The sequence below is a fragment of the Urocampus carinirostris genome, chromosome 17, assembly GCF_059441175.1.
Source record: "Urocampus carinirostris isolate Australia breed hairy pipefish chromosome 17, RoL_Ucar_1.0, whole genome shotgun sequence".
In the NCBI taxonomy this organism is placed as follows: Eukaryota; Metazoa; Chordata; class Actinopteri; order Syngnathiformes; family Syngnathidae; genus Urocampus; species Urocampus carinirostris.
Window position 1 is genome coordinate 22,004,125 of NC_142365.1, and position 24,368 is coordinate 22,028,492.

Here is a 24,368-nt window from a genome sequence, read left to right on the forward strand (position 1 = left end):
TTGACAGCGCAAGTAAACAATATTTAAACTAAAGCTGTCACAGTTGCCATGGCGGCCAATTGGCTCCGCTTGTTGACAGATTGGCTCCCTGACTGTATTTAAACTCTGTCCTGTCAGTCCCCTTTTTTCGGTCAGTCTGCGAATCTCCCTTTTTACACGGCAAGCCCTTTTTGGCCTGTCCTGTGTTTTTACTCTTGTTTTTCTCCCGCTACGATCTGTTTGATCTCGACCACGTCTGCTCTCCCGTCCTGAAGTACGACCCGTTTTGATCTCGACCACGTCTATTCTCCCGCCCTGAATAACAATCCATTTTTTTTATCTCGACCACGGCCACTCTCCTCTCCTGGTTTTTGACTTTTTTCTGTTCCCGACACCGCCATTGCTCGCCACAGAAGCAACCTACTCCCCCGCGACCAACAATCTCTGGATCATGTGTGCACTCCTTTCCCTTCTTCCCAATTAAACTGTGAGTAACGTTACGCAAGTGGGTCCTGTTTCCGTTCTGGTCCTGGCAAAGGCAGATACAAAAAAACGTATTCTATTTGTAAAATCTATGAAAGGCTCCTTTTGAATAAAAGCATCAATAGAAAGTAATCTAACATTTTGAAAAGATAAGTCTATGCTACAAGAAGAAAAGCTGCTGGGATCTTGCCCATACTTTCACTAATTCAATTGTTTTGGGTTAAGGTGTGCACCAATTAATGAATGTTTTCACTTTCGCCCTCTGCAAGAGAATTGTATGCCTCACTCTTCATATGCACACATTCAGCACAGTAATACGTTACATACAAATTGTATAAGTAATATGCATTACAGTATATGTAGTGTAGAATCAGCAATTTTGAAAAAGAAAATCCAAATCCTGTGGTGGCCCATTAGGGTCTGCAAGGCCCTTCTCTCCTGGCCCAACAATATCTGAATCGTGATGTTAATTATATTTTCTCCGTCAATACTTATTAAATAATTCAAAATTGTCAGCTTCCTTTTACTGCTGTTCCCCCGTTTACACTGCTTATAGATGTGTGCTTCCATATTTAAGCATTTAACCAATTACATTTCAGCCATGACTTGTTGCCATGGTCAAAGATCTACCTGAAGGCCTTCACAATCAGTTCCGCAGACTTTGAAGCATATTATAAGTGACAATAAAGTTGTTGGTTTAGCCAATCAGATTCAGAGTTAAGGAGTTAGGTTAAACAAACTGATTATATAGGGCGCGTTAACCTAAGTATCTCAACAAAAATGTGTAGAAAAATATCCCTCTGTCCACTGCTTCTGTTAAACAGAAATTTTCCGCCGTAAATAATGATTTAAAAAAAAAAAAAAAACGTATGCCAGAAATGACGGGAAAGCTCGACATTCAGCATTAGCTTTGATGACAATAGAAGAATTCTTTATTGAAGTGAAACTCAGAGAGAATCTGTTGAGAGAGTAAATGAGATCTTCTTGAGGGAATAAAAGGAGGATGGGTTTTTTTGCACAAAAAAGGATTTTGGTGAGTAAAATGTGGCTATATTCCCGAATAATATTTAATGGGGTTAATCTCACTTTCATTTCTCTTTTAATCTGTAAACATGGATACTGATCTTGGCGAAACTCTGACTCTGGTGAAGGAACAACTTCATCCTTTTTATTTTGTAAAGCGCCCCTACAGTCGTCTACTGTGAGTGGAAGATAAGCGGAATGGCCACTGATCTATAACAGGGGTTGGGAACCTTTTTTGACCCAAAGAGCCATAAAAACAAAATTATTTTGATTCTTTTTCTTAGAGAAGAAAAAGTATGCTTTTTGGTTCTTTGAGTCTCCATCGTTTGCGATCGTCCTTGTTCCTTTTAGAACTTATTTTTGGTTGAACTAAACAACTAAGCAACAACTTGCTTTTGAAGGGCAATACCACCATCTAATGTTAAGGAGTGTCATTGACTCTGTTTATTTTTGCATCCATCCGTTATCTGCACCGCTTATCCTCAGTAGGGTCGCAGGGGTGCTGGAGCCCATCCCAGCTATCTTCAGGCAGTGAGCAGGTGACACCCTGAACCGGTTGCCAGCCAGTCACAGGGCACACTGAGACAACTCACTTGCTCATTCACACCTAAGGACAATTTGGACCGGCCAATTAACCTGACATGCATGAATGCGGGAGTAAAATCAGAGGAAACCCACACTGGCACGGGGAGAACATGCAAATTCCACACGGGGATCGCTGCGATAGCTTGAATCCTGAACCTCCGCCCCTGTTTCTTTTTTAAATAACATTAGTTTGCCAAAGAAAAGGCCCGCGGCCCACTTTTGGGTCCCTACTCACCAGTTAAAAAACCCTGATCCAGGGTAACTTGCTAGCCAATCATAGAGTTCAAAACACTTGACAACCAATAGAAACAAATCTTCAGAGGACCAATGAAACATAAAAAACACTTTGCAATTACTAACATTTAAAAGTTTAATAGAGTATTTATTTGATGTGTTGGATTAATGGTATTACATGGCCACACCAGATGATGTTGCATAATTCTTGAGGCAGGTTTGGGAAAAAACAGAAAAATAATTTCTTTTTTTTTTTTTTTTTTACATCACCATGATTCGAAATACCAACAAAAGCACAACATGCGGAGCTATTTCTAATCAGAATTTCACTTAACCTTTCGAGTGCCAGCTCTTTTAAAAATAATGTTGACTAACAGCGGATAAGTTAACATAATATTTTGCTATCACAATAAGAATTTACAAGCGGTAGTCAGGGTAGTTTAGGGTTTCTCTGACAAAACACACATTTTACAATCAAAACTACAATGGCATAAAAAATTGGAAATATTCATATTTGCAATTTTGCTTAATCAGACAAAATTTAAGTAAAGAAACAAAGGAAAAGGGTCATACCTAAGACTCGAATCATACCTAAGACTTAAACATTGGTACCCGTTGCCTCCCTGCTAGGCGTTCAGCATTAGGGGTTGGAATTGGGGGGGTTTGGTAACCTAATGACTCCCAACACCTCAGTTGAGTTGAGAGAGGGGGCTGGGAATCCCCTTTATGAATCAATCTCCCAAAAAAGTCAGAAATGACTCTAGCCACCTCCCACTTGGGGGATATGGCTGTGGTATATATATATATATATATATATATATATATATATATTATTGTCTACTGTACATGTTTCTTTCCAGTTTAAAATTAACTCTTGGTAGTAATCAAACAATACACTTGGTATCTTGATTACAATCAGTGTTGGGACTTACACGCTACAAAGGAACGCGATCCTGGAATGCAACTACTTTTCTCGGTAACAAGTGCAGACACTCCCCTACTTTGGACCATTTAACTTACGAAAAAACGTAGATACGAACATTTATTTTGGGATATCGAAAAATATCCGGAAAGTTTTGTATTGTGTGAACCTTTTTCCACATAGAGGACATTACTGTGGGGCTTCCTTCCGCCACTACCGGCGTGTGGCGCTGCGCGGGGTCACCCAGCATCCACCCCGAAGAAGAAATCTGCTTCCTCTTCCTAGTTCGTGTGTAAACATTCTATACTGTATCTCCAGCGTGCTAGGTACTTAGACGTTTTCCTGTTTAATATCTCGTACATCCATTCAATATGGTTGGTGTAAAGTGTAAAGGTAAATCATTTCAGTGTTCACTGTCTGGTGAGTACTCCCGTATTACTCAATTTGTCACATACTACCATCGATTCGCTTTCCACGCTGCATTTCCTGAGCATGTCTATATATACTCTCAAAGCACAACTAAATACAATTCTGAGGCCGCCATTTTAAGCAGAGAGTCCAAGTGCGCTGAACTCCCCTTCATGGAGATATTCTCCCTACCGTATATACTCACATGTAAGCCGAATGTTAGACTATAAAATGAAGCTCTGAAATCAGAACTTCCACCCGTATTTGCGGATATTTAGATTGCCAAGTCATGTTTATGTTGTATAGCCCTTAATCACAATTCTCAAAGGGCTGTACTGACTGCAGACTATTAATACACCATCCCCTGATCTACAACCTACCTGAAGGCAAGGGAAATCTCAAAACCATCAGCATTAGAAATTAAAAAACCTTGAGAAGGGGCCCACACATAACGTAATCTCCCTTCCAGGATCACCAGGCTGCAATGGATTTTGCCAGGGCATCAACAAACAATACACAGATATTGTCAACATGAAATATAGGTCATTCATAAGCTATAGAATAGAAGTGTTTCTAAGCCGAGAATTAAACGGTTCCACGGAGGTTGCAGATTGAATCTTAGGGGGAAGAGCATTCCACAGCACCGGAGCCCAAATGTGATGACCGGTGTTGAAGCGCCAGAGTCCATTGCCAGGTGCTGATCATTGGTGACCTTAACCGGGGTTGTGTGCCAGCAGTAGCGAAAGGTTGGCAGCACATGAGGGGGCCGTCGCTTACACAACGGAAAAGATTTGCTTATTTTTTGTTTTTTGTTTTTATATGAGAATTAATTTTTGCAATACAACATGCCTGGAGAAAGAGGAAAATGTCTTGGACAGTACCCAGAAATTAAGGAGATATTGAAGTGGTTTGAAGCCCAGAGACAAAATTGATATGGAGTGTTCGTTTGCAAGCTCTCAAAATTGCACAAGCCAAACGATGTGAAAAGTTCACTGCTACCAGAGGTATGTGTACATATTTTTTTATATTCCTAATGTTTGAGACCCAAGTATGTATATGTCAAATTGTTTGATTGTCTGTTTGTGTGTCCATCTCTAAAAGGAGCATGGAGTTAAGATATGACCACCATCTTTCACAAGCAGGATGTTACCCAGGATGTGAAAAATGCACCAAAAAGCCGAGTTGCCTTTTTTTTGTTTTGCCGACGCAGCCGCTTTACCATAAAGATATTCTATTACCCCAGACAGTTTGGCCCAGATCACAACCAATCACATGCAATAGGTAGGTCACTCCTAACACGGCACTTTTGGTTTTTCGGACTCAATATTTTTCCCATTCTACTCTCCCAAATAAGAACGACATTGAATATTAACACCATCTTTTACAGGCAGTCAAATAGATCACCCCAGATGTGAAAACTGCCCAAAAAGCTGACTCAGCAGTTTTAGTTTTGCTGACTCATCAGCTTTCCCAGAAACATTCAACTTTCCTAAAGCAGAACAAGTTAGTCTTGAGGTTAGTCTTTTCCAAACTATATGTTTGTATGTGAGTATATATGTTTGTATGTACCTATGTATTCCAAAAAGAGAAATCTCACCCAAAATCGGCCTCTATGCGAGTATATATGGTTATTTGTGACTAGATAGTTTATTTTAAAGTAATGTGTCACTTTTCGGTGTCAGTAATCTGGGGCGTATCTTAATTATTTTTAAATGAAATAACTGGTAACTGTAACCAATTACTGTTTTTTTAGTATTGCTCTCAACACTTCTTGTATTAGAGGTGTGGAAAATCTGTGTCATAGTTGAGTTTGCTCCCCTCCTAGCACTTCTTCAGCAATCCCTCCACTCCAGCCAAGCATTTCCGACCTGCTCCGACATATTTCCTCATTGGGTCTTGGCTCGCACATGAATTGGTTGGGCTGTTCCACCGACTGCAGACTGCAGGGGGCGCTCTCGGCCTCAGTCGCCCTGTCATCCCTGTCGCTGTTGCTTCTCCAATGATGAATGATCTCGTCATCAAAATGGTCACCAGCTTCGTCGTCGGGTAGGTGGAGGTCCATCATGGCCTCCATTCCTCTCAGCTCCTTTGGCATTTGATGGCAGGCCAGCGGGATTTCCTCCAGGCTGGCTGACCTGATCAATACGGTCGAGCCGAGGTTGGGCCCGGCTATGCTGGGCGGTGGAGGAAAGATCTCATTGTGGAGGGTAAACTGGAGGTGAGGTATTTGCAGGGGTCGGGGAAACGGAAGCCGGAAAATGTCTTCACACCCGGACTCGCTGTCTTTTTCCGCGTTTTTGTCCCCGCACATCCGAATCTGACTTCTGTTGGAGCCCGTCAGTACAAATCGAGGGATTTCCTCACCCATTTCCGACCAGTCGGACTCCTCCTCCTCCGGAACCGAACCCAGACACTGCTCTTGGCCAGTCGCCTTTACAGTTTCGTAGTTTTGGCTGTCCATGAACTGGACAGGGGGAGGGGCCACTGGGAGCATAATCTGATTGAGGACATCATCTGGATGAAAATAGTCTTCAGTTTTGCTCAGCATGGCATTGACCTGAAATTGAGAATATGCTTGAAAATGGAGTACATTGTTTAAATAAAATCCTTACCCCATTATTTTAAGTAAAATAAATGTATTCAGTGATACCTCTACATATGAGATTAATTTGTTCCCGGACCATGCTTGTACCTAAAATTGCTAGTTTATCAAAGGAATGTTCCCGATACAAAAAAACTGAAAACCAATTATTCTATTTCTTGCCTCCCAAAACCATCTAAGTCAACCCTTAATAGCGATAATCTTCCTGATAACTGAAAACACATTCAAATACTAATTGAACATAAAAATATAGTAAAAGTGGGCGCCACCGGGCTGTACCTGAGGAAGGCACACCACATGATATAAGACAACAGTTCACTCTTCATACAAGCTCAGTCATCCCCCAGGTAAAAAAGGACCGCACCTTCAGTTAACTACCAGATTGGCTTTATCAAGTGTGTGACTGGTAGGAAGACACCTAGATTGCGTGGTAGGAAGACCTTTACCACTACCCCATGTTACTGTACCTTGCATTGACAAGAAAAATTCAAGGAACTAATCTCCCATTGAAGAGCTAAACGCTGATGCCAACAGTGTTACAGTGATTAATGGTACCATTGGTGTGTGATATTAACTTAATTCAACATCTTCCTTGAGAGGATCATTATCAAAGCCATGGACCAACATGAAGTCAGCATTGGTGGTTATAACGTCACTAACCTATGTTTTTCTGATAATATTGCCGGACTGGCAGGAGAAGAACATGGGCTCAGGGATCTGGTCAATCTGGTCAAACTGAAAAAAACAAGTGTAACTACTGACAACCCCCAAGGTATCACCAGAAACCTGTCCATCAATCACGTAGACCTTGAACCAGTCACCATATGTAAATATCTTGGAGATGCCACATTAAGGAACGGGTGAGAACCATCTATCTTCTTCGAGACATGGACTCTCACAGGAAAGCTGGAAAGAAAAATCCAGGCCATGGCGATGCGACGCAATAGGAAACCTCCAGGCATCAGCTATATATACCATGTGACAAACAAAACAGTGTGCAGCACCATCAAGGGGCACATTGGAACCTCCGAGGAACACAAAAGAAGTCAAGACTGCAATGTTATGGTCACGGCACAATATCATCAGGCCTAATCATGATCATTTTCCAGGGCAGAGTCCAAGGGGGCAGAAGGAGAGGAAGACAGAAAAAGAACTGGGCCGACAACATTAAGGAATGGACTAGTGTCAACTTTGCCACACCCCAAATTCAGGCCAGAAACCGTCAGCAGGGGAGTAGTTTGTCCAGAGTTGCATTTTCAGTAGTGCCCCGACAATCCAGGCAGTAAAGGGCCGCATGGACTGTTAATTAGATGATTAAGATGATAATAAAATGACTTACTTTTTACACAAGAGACATAAAGCAAGAAAAAAACAACACAGGGCGCAAGATCAGCTCCGTATGGCTGGAAACTCACGCGCTAACTAATTAGAGTTGATGTTGGCTGTAAAGGGTCTCGAGCGGTCTCCGGTGGTAGCATTTGGAAATTCTCGTAACTTTTCTCCGATTGTCGCGAAAGATTTTTGTTCAAAAGAAATCTCGTACCTTGAATTTCCCGTATCTTGAGTAGCTCGTTTGTTGAGGTATCACTGTACAGTGGTACCTCTTTATAAGAGCACTTATACAGCACGCGAATTTTGATACACAAGTTGTTTTTTTAAACTAAAATCTCGCTCGTTATGTGAAGGCATATTCAGTTTATGAGCAGTCCCAAAGGCTACCACTAGAGACTGCTCAAGACCGCTTGTAAAAGCTCACCGCCATCAGCTCGGTCCTGTTTAAACATGTGCCTCCCACCATCAGGCATCTGATTCCATTACCTTGGTTATACCTGTAGAGTACCTCTATTCCACAGCAGGTTTGTTTTGATGGCATATCTTTAGTCCCGTAAGACCCAGATTTAGAAAACATACGATATTTTTAACTGCTTAGATGGTGTTATAGGAGTCCTTCGGAGATGAAAATTGAACAATTGCCTCCAAAAATCTTTTAGGGTAAAATTTAATGAGAACCTCGTTATATCTAATTCCTTATAGATATATAACAAATCCAGTCCAAGGTAACAAGTTTGGCTCTGCCAACGACTGTGAAAGTGCGATTGTGAAAGTTCTCACCTGAGGGTTGGGCTTCTATACAAATTTCCCACCCAGAATCTGTCCGAACGATAGCACCCAATAAAGAATGTCAACAACAACAAAAAAAACATTTCAACCACTTTTTGAAAAAAACAAAAAACAAAAACTATAAACAAAAAAAAATCAAATTAAAAAAAATTGTAATTTTCAATGCTGGGTCTTGCAGTTATTAATCACATTTTCTAGCATCTCCTTTTTGGACCTTCGCTTTGAGTTTATGAAAGGGAAACGTTAAGGTGTCTTAGAAAAAAAGGAAACCGATGAGCCAGTGAGTACAATCGTAAAGCAGAGTGTCAATCACAAAGCCGTAAAACATTTACGCAGCGCTTCTTTGCAAAAAATTGCGAGCGAGTTTATATTCCTTTTGCTAAATAAACAGCGAAGAGGAGAAGAAACCTGAGAAGCTGGCAACTACAAAGGCGATTATGTCTCATCAAAAGTCGTGCGCCATTACTCCTCCAGTACTTCTGCACCACACACACGCCATTGTTACCCTAAGTGCTCATAAAAAAATTGCATTTTGTCAACATCATATTATCTATTTTATTTTTCATATTTAATTATTATTTAAATGTATTTTAGTGATCAAGAAGATGTGTTTTATAGCTATTCAGGGATCGTTTTCGGAGTACAGGAACGTCTGCATTTATATAGCGCTTTTCAAGTCAATGAAGACCTCCCAAAGCACTTTACAATGCGCTTCACACTTTTCCCTTTTACACTCTAACTAACCAATAGCAGCGTCAGCCATTCAAGGCAACTACCTGCGATCGGGGGCAATAGTGATTCAGTATGTTTCCCAAAGACATATAACACAGGGGAGCCGAGAATCGAACCTGCGACTTCTTGATCCCAAGACGAGCGCTCTACCTTATACCAATTCGTTTTTAATTTTCTCATGTCAGGGAAATTGGCTTGTTCTGTGAGCAATTTGAGCTACAAGCAAGCTCCTGGAACAAACTAAGCTCATATGTAGAGGAACCTCTGTACTTAGAACTAAAAAAAAAATGTTCTATCTTGAAGACAGTTTTGCTAACTTTAATTATTTTCTTGGTAGAAAATGTTGTCCTCCTAATTTTCCAAATTACGAAAGGATTTCTACATTCAGTCTCTGCCGAATGTCTCAAACGTAGACATTGTTAACTTCTCATTTGGAGGTCTTACATTTATTGTGTCTACATTCTTGATGAATTTAGCTCCGGCCAGTTGATCGGTCAATGCTGAAATCCGCCGGCTCAACCTCTCGCGCTCACCTTGCATGCTCCGAGTCTGTCAAACAGGAAATAGAACTCCAACATCAAGAAGTATCGGATATGTAACAAGAGACCCCTTTCCATGTTTGCACACAAGTGTGCCGTAGCCTAGCTGCGCACGCTTTGTTGAAGTAGAAGAGCAGGATTCATATCAGTTTATAGCGGCCAATTGACAGGAAAAGATCGTACTCTGTGCAAGCAGTATTATTATCAAATATATATTATATTTAGTCTACATTACTAATAATGTTAATAATGGTATTATTGTTGTTATGATTAATATTATCCTAAAATATCTACTAGCTAGCACCAGTAGTAGCAAAGTTGCAGTCTAGAGTAGACATCGGTAGAAAACACTCAGCATTTCTCCAAAAGTTATCCTACTTACACTTATTAAGGCATTCGGTGTTAAAGTTAGAGACTCAAACCAGATCCCCACAATAACTTAGCGGATATTAAACTAGCACCGCAAACACAGACCTAATGATGTCTTCAGTCCAGTGTGTTATTTTTATGGCTCGCAGCCACAGGCTATTACGGTGCTTTTGGAAAAGAGTATGTGTTCTTTAAAATTGCGATTTGTGCATCGGTACACCCATCTGCTGGGACCGTTGTTTTTGGAAATTGTGACTCTAAAAACGCAACTCAACATACAAATCTTCTCTCGCTCTATTCAAACTCAAACAGTTACTCCTGCTGATTCGGGTCAACAATGCGCACGCATCCTGTTGGGATCCGGTGATGACGTAGGCTGTAAAGGGGGAACTGGAACGTCAATTTCGATTTCTTTTGTTTACCACAGAGTTTAGCTTTTGCTCCAGTAGGCTATTTGTCTGTTGTGTTGATGAACAATTCTCGTGGAGTCTAAGAACAACACAAAAGGACACAGATATCTGTTATTTACAAACATGACGTGGAAATGATAAAACGTGATGCCGTATTGATGATTACATTTTGAAACTTTCCGTGAGCTCGCTCAATTCCGCACGTGTCCTCTGGAGCTCCTCCTCCAAAAGCTTGTGGTTGTTTAAAAATTCTCCAAAGCATTCCATCTGGACTGCTGACTTCAATAGACCTTTTTGAAGGCCTTCATTTTCTTCATGTAGGCTCCTTGAGAGGACATTTGGATAAATGAAACCAAGGCAAAGTGACCCTTTAAACGCAGATAATGATTTTATCTCCCAGTTAATTAATTCTGCATCATTCATATTGTCACATACAATCCTCATTACACCTGGAACCAAGGGTTGGCATGTTTACATCTACCTACTAAGTACAACTGAATACAGTTATGGTGGCGCTGTATCAAGCACCAGGTACAAGGAGGCAACATTTCTCCTCATTCAGATATTCTCCCTACCATATATACAGACGCTCCCCTACTTACGAAAATTCAAGTTATGAAAAATGGTATATACGAACATTTTTTTCGGGATGTTGAAAAATATTCGGACATTTCTGTAAGTTAGATGTTATAGAGTGCACCTTTTTACGAGTACAGTACAGGACAGTACTGTAGTGCTTCTTTCCGCCGCTAACGGCGTTTGGCGCTGTGAGAGCTCACCCAGCATCCACTCCGAAGAAGAAATCTTCCTAGTTCGTGTGTAAACATACTGTACTGAATCTCCAGCGCACTAAGATTTGGACATTTTTCTTGTTTACTGTATTGCACAGCCATTATATATGGTTGGTGTAAAGTATAAAGAGGCAAGCAGTTTCTTTTGAAATGAAAGTGGACTAAGAAAGCTTGATGCGGTTGAGAAAATGATGGATCGCTATTATTAGGCCACTTTTCACCACTGAGGAGGAAGTCGCCTAACTGTTGAAGCTAATCTTCCAAAAGTAAGTTAAACATAATTTAATCTATCTATATAGAGCATATTATTTTGTGAAATGTTTATTTTTCAGTACAAAACAATACAGGTTACTTATACAAGCCTTAAACATACTTATATAAACCTTAAACATACAAAATATAGCACTGAAGCAACTTACGAACAAATTCAACTTACGAACGATCGTCCGTAGGTCGGACAGCGTCTGTACGTGCATCCAAGCCAAATTTATAACTATAAGATGAAATACTCAAACTAGGAGGTCAGTTTATTTGTGTGTATTTGGAGGTGTTTCACGAGTAGTGAAATGTAGATAGCACTTGGGTAGAGGGTTGTGGCTTATACAATAACAAAAAAAAAACAACCAATGCAATGGGGCAAGCACAGAATGTATCGTAAAAGTGCGCTGGATTTTGACCTTTTTATTTGTTAAACAATTTTTGCAATAAGCCCTGACTGGAGAATGAAACAAAACGTCTTTGAGAGCTGTAAAGCCCAGAGACCGAATGGATATGGGGTGTCTTGGCTAAGTATTCCCTTGCAAACTCTCAAGATTGCACAAAATTATGAAAGCTATTTCTTTTATTATGTGGCTATTTTAAAGCAGTTATAGGGGGTTGGGGTCTATGCAAGTATATTTGGTAATTTGTAACTAGATAGTTACTTTCGGAGTAAAACCTTTTGGTGTAAGTAATCTGGTTGGTAACTGAGCTAAATCAAGTATCTAGGAACTAATTATTGTTTTACAATTGCACGCCCAACAGTGGCGATAATCTCTACTTTCAACTGATGCTCAAACAATTTGGACACACTTACATCACCTTGTCCATTTCATGTGCTGGTTCCTGTTGAGGAGAAAACAGAAAACACTCAGTGACCATTTTATGTACAAAGACGAAGCTTAAAATGAGTAATTCTAGATAATTAAGGAAGATGGTATCTGTGTTTACCCACCTTTTCTGGGCCAAAGGTTCCGATTAAAAAAAATCTAAAGCACACAGTCTATCAAAAGTATTCAAAAGTTAATTCACAGAATTTTTTTAAAGCTTGAAATACATGTTGCCTAAATTATACATTGTTAGCATTTATCATTTGTGGTAACTGTACCTCAGGGAGTAATACAAGTGAATAATTCTGCTTTCATTTTCAATTTGACTAAATATATTGTAGCCTGTTTTTAGAATTTTTCTACATTTTATTTTGTTTTTCAAGAAAAATTCACAAAAATTCAATCCCAGTGGATATTTCTTGATACAAGGTTGTAACTTTTTTTCATATTTTTTTGTCTAACAGGGCAAAAAAATTACAATTCCTAAAAAAAATTAAGGGCAATGTTTTTACTTTATTTTATTCATGTTAGTATTTTCAGTGCAATCTTCAACAGCTTCATCAAAACAAACTAAGTTATTAAATATATTGTGCTACCTCATGAGCAGGTAATTACGATAAAAAAGAAAACAAGTGTAATCGGCCGCTAGCTCCTGATATGGATGAATATTATAGTTTAAACGGCTAAAAAAAAAGTAAAGATCTTGAAGAATAGAGTGATATTTTGCAATGTCATAACCAGCTACACACTACGGAAGATCTCACTGGTTAAAAAAACTGGTCGCTCTCTTTCTGGCTCTGATTTTTGCCCCAAAACTGGTGTCATTTGACCTGATTACCCTCCAATCACACCTCTCCCTCTTCACTATTTAAACATTCAGTTTCATTGGCTTGGTGCTAGTTTGTTGCCTATCTTGTTATGCCTAAACCCTCTTGCCACAGCCTTGTTGTTCTCTGTGTACCAAACCCTTGCCTGCTCTTTCCGTATCACGAGTATTGCCTGCCAAACCCGTGGACTGTCAGCTTTACTGAGTGAGATTTCCGGACCACAGATCCCTTGCCTGCATGTCGGACCACGATTGTTGCCCTACCCTGAGTGCCAGTGTACTTAACATTGTCCGAATAAATACCTCCATTACTGAACTAATCTGTGTTTCCTCGCTGTGCTTCGGCACCACCCTGAGAGGGTACTTGACAGAGTTAGACTAAGATCACATTTCATTGTGCAGTGTAGTTCCGTAATGGGATGACAAATGACTGCAAAAGGCATGCATTTTAAAAAAAAATGATAAAAGAACACACTATTTAAACCCTTGCATGACCTGGTAATCAAACACGCTGAACATGGAAACAATTTGGTTAAATAGAATCATTATTAGATTGAAACTTACTTTCGGTAGTGATGGTCCGGTGAAGTCAGTCTGTTCTTCATCCCGCCTGTTGGGGGTAGTCGTTTTCTTTGTTGGGTCCAGCTGACAAGAAACCCCTCCCTTTTGATGGCGTGTGGAAAGAGTGTCACCATGTTCTGGCTCATACTTGGATTTCCTAGGCTCGGGATGACTCGTTTCCCCAGTACGTTTTTGATGGATACGGCTGTTGTGGCCTTCATGTCGGTGATGCTGACCGTATGAACTGGTGTGGTGATGATCTCTATGTCCATGTCTTGGATGTTGATGTTCTCCATGAGAATGTTGATGTCGATTATTGTGGTGATCTGCATGGTTTGGCCTGTGGTGGGCTCCAGAGTTCTGCTCTTGACAGGAAGTTTGTCTCTGATTGTCTTCTGGTTGATGCGACTCGCTATTCTCATTCCCGTGGTGATGTGGACGTTTCGGACTGTGGTGGCTTCCGTGATGACTTGTCCCGTAATGACCCCCAAACTGACTGGATGTTACCCTCTGGTGAGTATGTGGGCCTCCTTCTCCATTTGGACCCTGCTGACGATCGCTATGAGGGACACTATGGCGGTGCTGGTCTTTTCCACAATGAGGCTGATCAAGGCCATGATGGTCTTCATTCTGATGCTTTGAATGGGGCTTATTACTTTGGTCACAGCTTTGTGTTTGGATTTCATGACAAGGTGATTTTGAACGTTTTGTATTAGAATGACTGCGATGTACTTTACTTGAAAGGTCTTTGCGGTGCAGCGATGAGCTTTTGCGGACTTGTGGAGCAGGGGGCGCTCGGTTTTTGTGACTCTTTGTGAAGTGACGATCTCCATGCTGAAGAACCTCGCGGTTGTAGTATCCATGAAGATAATGATAATAATGGTCACCTTTCTGGTGAATGATCGGGTCGTAGTAGTCAGTGTGACGGGGATTATTTGAACTACTGTGGCGGCCTCCATCATGGTTGCCTTCAAAGTCATTACAAGGATGTTGTTTGTGGTAGTGGTGGTGGTGGTAACCAGAACTGTCAGAATCTCCAGGGTTGGGATCAAAGACCGGACTGAAGCATCTACGATGATGATGAGGACTTTTGTTTCTAAGGTGTCCATGATCGTTTGGGTTTTTCCGGATGCTATGGTGGTTGCGACGGCGGTGTTGTTTAAAATGGGGTGAACTTGGACGATGCTGAGACGTTTGAGACCATGACGGGTGTCCTTCCGAACAGCTTACGTCAGTGCAGCTTCTAGCCTGCGCTTGCAGATCTTCCCGGGAGTCTGGAGAGCGTTGACTGCAATGGCGGCTGGATGATTTGGATTTTGACCGGCGAGAGTCCACGGAATCGGCGCTGACAGGCCGACTCCTCTGCTGCTGGGTTTTATCGGTGTTGCTCTTGGACTTTCTGGATCGAACGGAGGAGGGATCCACGTTGCTTGGTTTCTGAAATTTGGTAACACCAAGAGTAGTGAGTCTCATCGGGCTTAGCACTTGGCGAGTGATCTCATTAAGGAATGCAGAGAACTTCATTTTCTCCTTCATTAAATTCTTCTTGGCTTCATTTTTTCTTCTGTCTTGTTCTTCCTCAGTTGCATGCAGGTCTTTTTCTGAAGGGTGACTGAGGGCCTCCATGGATTTGGATTTGCGGAAATTAGTGCTCTCATGCATCTTCATTTGGGTTCCTTGCTTGGAACCAACGTGAGGAGACTTGCCTTTAGCCTGTTTTTTCTTGCCTAAGTGACTCCGGGGAGCAACCAAAGGTTCTGTGTCTTCTCCTTCCTCAACATATTTGGACTTTTCAGAAATATTATTGCAAGACTGGGAATGCTGTGGTCTCCTTAAGAGAAATCTGTCTTCGGCTTCATCGCTACTCTCGGATGACATACTTGAAGAAGATGCAGAGGTAGTGGAGGATTTGGATGATGAAGAACAAGAAGAAGAAGATGCAGTTGTTGACGACGAGGAGAATGTGGATAAAGTGGAACCGTAAGAAGACGTAACGGAAGTTTCAGAGAGAGAACGCCGGTCATGGCTTAACTTGTTGTGATAACGATGAGGACGGTGATGATTGATGTGATCGCTGAGTAAGCTGTCTTCTGCTGTTGAGTGGCTGCTGTTTCCAAAAATAGAACATGGATTTTAAAATGAAATGAAATACATCTTATTTAAAAATCAACAGTGAGTATCTTAATGAACTGACTCTTGATTTTCTTCATCTGACTGATGGAACTTGTGCTGATGATGATCCTGAAGGGGATGATGGTTTTGCTTGGAGCGTTGGTGCTTCATTTCTTGAAATTGGGCATTTGATTTTTTGTTTGTGAATTTGTGGTGTTGGTGCATTTTGGATTTTGTGTAGCTAAATTATCTGTTGGGATGGTGGAAAGTGGTAAATAATTGTCCGGTTGGAGGTATTCACAACAGCAAGATTTTCATACAGATTTTCATACACTTGTTCAATCTCTGAATGCTAGAGTCTACAACACAAAGTCAAAGTCAAGAACCGAGGGCCAAATCCGGCCCCCAAGAAGATTTTCAACAACCCTGAGATTGTCTTGATTAACAATTTTATTATACTCCTAGAATCGTGTACTTTTTTTTTTACTGTACATAACTTTGCCTTGAAGAAACACTTATTTTTGGTTAATTGATGTTTGCACTTTATTGTATTACAATTCAATTTGAAAAATATTTAATCTGAGTAAATGACAAAAATTGCTAATATTTTTTTCTTTGACCTAATTTAGCCCACTTTGGCAAAAAGAGAAAATAAAGGCTACAAACGGTTCCTGAATAATTCTTGTTTTATTAATTTAAGTTTCATGTTATGGGGATTTCAGATTGCAGGGCCTTCTCTGATGGCCTAAATAATATCTGAAGCATGTGATTTCTTCATATTTTGTCCATAAATACTTATTAAATAATTCCAAATTGACTGTCAACTTCCTTTCATTGCTTTCCCCCTGGTTGCGCTGCTTCCAGACATGTGCTTTCATATTCAAGCATTTAACCAATCACATTTCAGCCATTACTTGTTGCCAGGCTAAGAGGCCTTCACAAAAAAATCTGGAAGACCGTGTCCTGTAGCATCAGTCTTCGAGAAAGGAGGCCTTTAGAAATGTTTGTCAGAGACCTTTCTCACTCAAAAAAGAAAAAAATAGCACCCAGTTTTACTGCTTGTTTTATTTTTCTGCACATACTCCAACAGCTACTCCATCTTAATTGAACCTCGATTCTTTCCTACTTTGGCTTGTTGAGAAGGTGGTGTCTGTTCGTTTTGCCGTGATAAGGGGCTGCTACAGGGAACAATCGTCTTAAATATATATATATATATTACACTAAAGAAAGGGTTTGGTGAATGTGCATATGAAACTGGTGGGGTTTGGTAGCTCCAACAGCTCCACTAAAAAGTCAATCTTTTTAATTAACATCTTATTTAGTGTTTTTCAGAGATTCTGTGTTGCTTGACATTGAAGTTGTTTATTATAAAAGGTTCAGAGTTTAAATGGGTCAAAAGTTTAATGTTGAGGGAAAAAAAATAAATGCTATTATAAATGAGTAGAGGGGCAGCACGGCGGCGCAGTGGTTAGTGCGTGTGCGGCACAGTTCTGAGGTCATGAGATCAAACTTCCTGTGTGGAGTTTGCATGTTCTCCCCGTGCTTGCGTGGGTTTCCTCCGGGCGCTCCGGTTTCCTCCCACATTTCAAAAACATGCATGCCAGGTTAATTGGCCGGTTAAAATTGTCCCTAGGTGTGAATGCGCGAGTGAGTTGTCGGTCTCTGTGTGCTGTGCGACTGGCTGGCAACCAGTTCAGGGTGTCCCACTGCCCGAAGATAGCTGGGATAGGCTCCAGCACCCCCGCAACCCTACTGAGGATAAGCGGTGCAGATAATGGATGGATGGATAAATTAGTAGAATAATAGATTTTAAACTTTGGTACATTACCGGCTGATGTTTCCTGGGGCCTCCCAGAAGGCCTTCACATTGTCAACTCAAAATCCGATTGGCTAAATAAACTCAACTACAAAAATAGATTTTACATTTGTTATGTAAAACACATCATCCCTGAAAAACACCAAAAACATAAACTATCTTCAGAACCACAAAAAAAGATTAAATATAAAACAATTTAAACCTTTTTTTATACTTAACAAATTTAAAGTCAACAACACAGAATCCCTGGAAAAAAAGCATGTACTGTATATTGGCCTATTACAAGTGAAAGGAACAAACTCATGATTAGTAGGGAACCAGCTCATAGTCAGTTTGTTCGCGAGTGACACATCACTAAAGGCCTAGGTGTGAAATACACGGCCCACTGCCAGAATTACAGACTACCGACAGAGCCATAAGAAAATATTGCTTTATTTATCTAATCATATTGGAATGTGTTTGTTAGGGTTTAAGTAGGTTAAATTAGGTTCACTAGACTATATGCATAATTTTCAGTTTTTTTCAACATTTGTTCAGTCATTTTTTGTATTTGGTCTTATGTCCATTTGACTTTGACACCTATGCTCTAGAAAACAACACATTTACACTATTACAAACTAGCAAAAGCATTCATATACGTATAAAGTTGAATTAACTTAATGCTAAAACTCTAGAAAAAAATACAAAAGACTACTAGGTATCAAATTTGTTAATTATACATTTATAAATGTTCATACTTTTGAATGAACTTAATAAATGAAATGAAATAAATGAAATGAAAAACGTAGAAATACATGCACAGTCTAACATTCCTACCTTTAAAACATGACACGACTAATTCGGTTGACTTACTTACAGTCTTTGGCAGCTACCAGGATGAAACGGAGAGAAATGTTGACTAAGGCTATGTGTACCCAAAGCAAAATGACGCCCTGTTCGTGATTCCCTTTCTAATCGAACAGTGATTCCGCTTCACACACACACACACACACACACAATTTAATCGACTGTAGTCTCACCCGATAACCAAAAGGTCAGTTGCAGAGGTACGTACAGTAAAATGTACTTTATGAAACTAATGAAAAAACAAACACGAGAACATTAGGTTTATTATTCTAGCTTTAAATATTCAATCATCCACAATGAGAAATTAAAGAAGAATAAAGAAACCGTAATACTCACTCTATGTGTGTGGCAACCTATTGATCCAGATGCCCTTATTATGTCAGTGCAATGGTCAACCCAACACTCAAACCTAGCGAAAAGAGCATCGGACTTCAATAAAATCCAAGCCAATTATTAAAATGTTGCAATAAATGAAGCTGTGATGTAGAGGGTAAAAGAAATAAAGTGTGGGTTTCAAGCAGGCTTCGTACACCTTTTTCATGGCCAAATTCCAGCACTTTTTAAGGACTTTGAGAGCAGGTTTTTTTAATTTATCTAGTGCCATTAAAAGAAGAAATCCAGTGTGAAGCCACAGGATGTTTAAAAGTGTAGACAGTTCGAATAATGTTTTGCCTCTTTCATCAAGCAACAACAAACTACTTAATTTTAGTGTCTGAAACACATGACAAAAAGTTACCGGACACCATTTTTCACAACTTGAAACGCATTAAGACGACTAATCGTAAAAAAAAACATTGTTGCAAAGTATTACGGATAATAAACAGAATTTATAAGAGAACAACACTTTAAAATTAAGTTCATTATAAATCCACTTATAACAATCATTGGATGTTTTTTTTCATCCGTCTTCAGTATGTACCTGTATTTACTCATCTTCATTCCTGCAATGTTTGTGTTGCGTCGTCTGCTACAAGCTACGTGAACTCCTCTTTTCACGATGCTTTTAATGTACGTTTACGTTTTGTAGCATCATAAATGTTGTTAGCTTCTTTTGAATCTTTCTTATGGGGCTGAGATAGTATTAATAAAAGTCTTAATTCAATGTAAAAATTCATCGATTTTGAAAAAGATCAACAAAATATTGTGAAGTTAAATGAGGAAAACCCATAAAACTCAAAAAATACTATCTAACCATTCATCTTTAATTATTTATTTCCGTGATGACAAGTGAGGCACAGTCTCACCTGCCTCCCCTGATTGCATGTTGCTGACTGTACGGACCCATCTTTGCAGAGAGGATATTAATAACAACTGCCACCGGCACCTTTCCCTGCATCAATACGGATGCGTTCCAATGTGAAAACCTCCAGTGACGACTTGGCTATCGCAATGGAAAATTGGAAGGGCTAAAGGAACACAAGCGCCTCGAACATCATGTACTTGTCATTATAACACTTCTTCCTGTGGTGTGTCTTTTGTATTTTTCTCCCCCACCTGAAGAAAATAATATTGGATTCCAGGGTGACCAGTGGCAGGAGATACTTTGGTGTAAAGCGTCATACCACTCCTTAGAGATGAATCAGACCTCAGTATTGACTAGCTGAGGCGTGTCACAATAAAAATACTAGATCCTGAATCACTGGGGGGAAATTAGTTATGGTCCGCTCCACACTTTTTCGAAATACGTCAACTAGAACTGGAGTCTTGCTAGCACGAGATGCGATGACAGCAAGACCATAAAATACCCAAAAGACTTAATGGCAGTGAGCAACCAGGAGAGACGTGATTTTTTCCTCCTCCTTCGGTAATCTTTGCTTTTTACTTTCTTCAACTTTTTTCTATCTATTTATCTATCTATCTACCCTGGTCATAGCCCTCAATTGGGGTGACCAACAGCAAGACAAACACATACAAAAACAAAGAAAATTAAAAAAAGGGAAAAAGTAGCAAAAAACACAGCCAAAAATTTTTGGACCATGGCCAACGCAAATGCCCAAACAAGTTAAGCGCATTTCGGCACCCAAGTGGATCATGCTTTCGTCCCTCCAGATGAAACGGGACACAAGAAAGCCACACACTCTTCTGTTCAACAGCAGGGCCCGACAGCTTTCACTGGTTTACCCCTGCCGCATCATACAGGTGTCCTGCCCATCCCTTAGAACGCGTCTAAACATCCCATTATCCTTTTACAACACCTCTCCACTCCTTCCTATCACCAACAAGAGCTCTAGCTTCCACTATATTTTTCAAATATTCAAAAACGGCCGTCTTAGGGGATCAATAGGTAAAAACTGGAATGGTTGTGCAACATTAGAGAAAGTGGAAATGCAAAACCATTTTTGGGTGGCATTTCTCATTTTTGGCAGTGTGATAGGTACATGAGAAAATAAAACCCCAAGGGTAAGAATAAATCCAGGTGGATACTCTAATCCTGCAATGTGGGTACACAAGTGCTGAGTTGGCTTTTTTGGGGCATTTTTCACATCTAGTGTAACCTACCTGACAGCTGATGAAATATGGTGGTCATATCTAAACTCATTTTTGGGTGCAGACAGACAAATATATATATATATATATATATATATATATATATATATATATATATATATATATATAATATATATAACTTTTCTTGCCGGTGATAATAAAGTCAATGGTTGTTTTATAGAACTATGGTCCAATAATGTAAATGAAAACACATTATGCATAACATATTTTAAAGTTTCATATTTGGCAGGTAAAGAAACTTTCTATCAGTTGCTACAGTACCAGCAGCAAACAGAAGCTCTGAGTGAGGGACTCCTAACAGTCTAAGCCAGGATGTCAGCATCAAAATCAATGACTTCCCCAGAGGACATAATTAAGCTCTGTGTGTAACATGTGCTAGAGCAGTGGACGTTGTAGGAGTGTCAATGTATTGTTCGCAAGCCACTTGAGTCATTAACTATTTTTCAAATTAGTTCTCAAAATTTGAAATAAATGTAGTTAAGGCATAAAACTGGGTCAGGTGTTAAAAACGGATGAAGGGCATGGAGGAAATATGTTCCATTACAGGGTACAACCAAACAAAATATTGAGGTCTGTCAACCCACACTGTGTTGCAGTGATCTTCACTGCACAAGGCAACACACACACACAAAACAAAATAAGGAATTAATCTTGAAAATGTTGGTCATTCTCGCCAAATTTAGCTTCAAGTACTTCCATCTTCACCACTTACAGTATCCTCACCAGGGCTGCAGGGAGAGCTGGAGCTCATCCCAGCCATCTTCGGGCAGTGGACACCCTGAACTGGTTGCCAGCCAATCGCAGGGCACAAGGGACAGACTACTCACTCACGTATTCACATGTAGGGACAATTTGGACTGGCCAATTAACCCGACATGCATGTTTTTGGAATGTGGGAGGACAGGCGGACTCCACACGGCTTCGGTAGCTGAAATTGAACCCTGAATCTACGCACCGTGGGCCTGCTCGCTAACCACTTACCCACTGTGCCGCACTGAGTCCTGAAAATTAAAAACTGATCAAATATATCAAAAAGCAATGTAGTTCTCGATGTAGGGATTCCATCGTTTACCATCTATGTACCATGACGTGTTGTGGCTGCAGTTAACCGTTCTCTACCCTGATTGTCTAGAAGCCAGGGTCCAGTCCAGGGTGAGCAGATTTTATGGATTCACAACTATACATGTATTGATTGTAATTTGATTTTATGTCCCAGAGACGCACCAGTAATTACATTTTTATAACCTTCTATAAGCCAGGAAGAATGAAGGTCTCCAAACTTTTTAAAGAATAAAAAATCTGAAATATGTATATTTGTTGTATTTTACATTTCAACCAAATTGTAATATTATTGAAGTACTCATTCTTATTGGCTTTTAAGGCCTACTCAAACCGTTACAATGAGTTGGGTAAAAATAACTAGTTTGGTCTTGTGCTACTTTGCAGGAACAACCTCTACAAAAATCTTATACATCTTTTGATCATTTTAACAGTGTATGCAGTCTAAGTGAAACCTCAATATATGGTAAATGGTATATGGTCTGCATTTATAAAGTGCTTTTCAAGTCAATGAAGAACTCTCAAAGCGCTTTACAATGTGCTTCACACTTACCCATTCACACACTCAGTCACACACCAACAGTGGCCATGCAGCCATCGACCTGCTTATTGGGGGAATTAGGGATTCAGTGTCTTGCCCACAGGAGTCAAACAGGCGGCCCGCGGGCCAGATCAGACCCGCTAAGGGATTGAATCCGGCCCGCGAGACAACACCCAGAGAAGATAAAAACAAACTGCAGGGGTAAATATGTCAACTTGATGTTGCCAAAGCCAGGTGCCTCTCACAAAGACACTGTACTTGTATTTATTTCTCTTTTTCCACCCATTTTCTCCCACTCTTTGTCTCTTTCACTCTGTCTCTCTTTTTCTCTTCCTTTGTTCCTTTGTCTCTTTCTCTGTGTCTTTTTAACTTCTTTTTTTCTAACTTCCTCTTCCCTTTTCTCTTCCTACCCTTCGCGCTTTCTTTTCTCTCCTTCTGTCTTTCTATTTCTCTTTGGATTTCTTTCTTCCTCTCCCTTTCTTTTCCCCCTGTCTCACGACTTTTTATGTTTTGTTTCTCACGCTCTCTCCCTCTTTTTCTTTCTTTGTCTCTATTTTTGTTTCTCTTTAATCTACTAGTCCGGCCCCCGACAGAATGTTTGTTCTATGATGTGGCCCCCGAGTTCAAATGACTTTGACACCCCTGGTCTTGCCCAAGGACACTTCGATATATAACTCTGAGGGAATCGAACCTGCGACCTCTTGATCCCAAGACGGCCGCTCTACCTCCTGAGCTAATGACACCCCATAGTCAGTTTTAAAGGTATCATCTTTTGTGTTTTTTGGGAAAATACGCCAATGTGATGTAGTGTCAGTTGCGAATTTCATCACAAGACGCTGTATGTTGCCTGTGTATTGTGATGATGTCAAGTACCATGGGTAATGGAAAAGGAGACTCTGAGAAGTACTTAGTACTTATCCATTTCTCCAGGCTTGAGAGGCGCAGGTAGGACACTGGCTTGTGTCCAGTTAAGGCTGAATTTTGGAAAAAAAAAACATTATTTTTTAAAATATTTTATGAATGTAACAATAAGGCGTTTGAGGCTCTTGTCATGCGGGCCTCTTTAACGTCAGTTTTTGTAGTACCTATTTATTACGCACCAGACCCATACTCAGTCTTCTAGATGAATTATCTGAACTGTTGTCTGACCTAGTAACCTATGCAGACAAAATAATAATTATGGGGGACTTTTTCATAAAATAAAAGTTATTAAAATCTTCTAATTCTGGTCTACTGGTGATCCCAAGAGCCAAGAAGAGATCCGCAGTTTCGAGAGCGTTCTCCATTCGGGCCCCGATGTTGTGGAATTCTCTGCCGCCTGTGATTCGATCTGCAACTTCAGTGAAACTGTTTTAATCTAAGCTTAAAACACACTTCTACTCTATAGCATATGAATAAAATAGATTTTATGTTGGCAATATCTGTTTATTATTAATCATTGCCACATCCATTGCAGCCTGGTCATTCTGGAAGGGGATTACCTCATGTGCAGCCCCTTCTCAAGGTTTCTTCATTTCCCTCACGTTGAGGTTTTTAAATTTTTGTCGGGGGATGGTGTAATAATACTCTATAGCGCAGGTGTCAAACAGGCGGCCCGCAGGCCAGATCATGCTCGCTGAGGGATTGAATCCGGCCCGCGAGACAACACTCAGCAAAGCGCAAGAGGAAAACAAGCTGCAGGTTGAAATATGTCAACTTGATGTTGCCAAAGCCAGGTGCCTCTCACAAAGACACTGTACTTGTATTTATTTCTCTATCTCTCTCTCTTTCTTTCTTTTCCACCCCTTTACTCCCACTCTGTCTTTGTCTCTTT

At 40.2% G+C, this 24,368-nt stretch overlaps 1 protein-coding gene across 1 annotated transcript; it reads right to left on the bottom strand.

Annotated features, from left to right (window-relative positions):
* Positions 1–3,620: 3,620 nt before the first annotated feature.
* LOC148349518 (uncharacterized) lies at positions 3,621–18,526 on the bottom strand. Its single transcript, XM_088321497.1, has 8 exons — positions 18,454–18,526; positions 15,868–16,035; positions 13,677–15,780; positions 12,274–12,302; positions 10,574–10,732; positions 10,420–10,486; positions 9,534–9,638; positions 3,621–6,191 (listed from the first exon to the last, which is right to left on the bottom strand). The coding sequence occupies exons 2-8, from the start codon at positions 16,008–16,010 to the stop codon at positions 5,433–5,435; spliced, it is 3,366 nt and encodes a 1,121-aa protein (XP_088177623.1). The 5' UTR covers positions 16,011–16,035; positions 18,454–18,526; the 3' UTR covers positions 3,621–5,432.
* Between the last annotated feature and the right edge of the window lie 5,842 nt (positions 18,527–24,368).

What these genes read in the sequence shown, in the direction of transcription:
- LOC148349518 (XM_088321497.1), bottom strand. Translation starts at nt 16,010, where the DNA reads ATGCACCAACACCACAAATTCACAAACAAAAAATCAAATGCCCAATTT. An exon ending in CATGAAATGGACAAGGTGAT is followed by an intron (nt 10,733 to 12,273) that starts GTAAGTGTGTCC and finishes TGTCCTCTCAAG; the next exon opens with GAGCCTACATGAAGAAAATG. An exon ending in AGCAAAAGCTAAACTCTGTG is followed by an intron (nt 9,639 to 10,419) that starts GTAAACAAAAGA and finishes CCTGTTTGACAG; the next exon opens with ACTCGGAGCATGCAAGGTGA.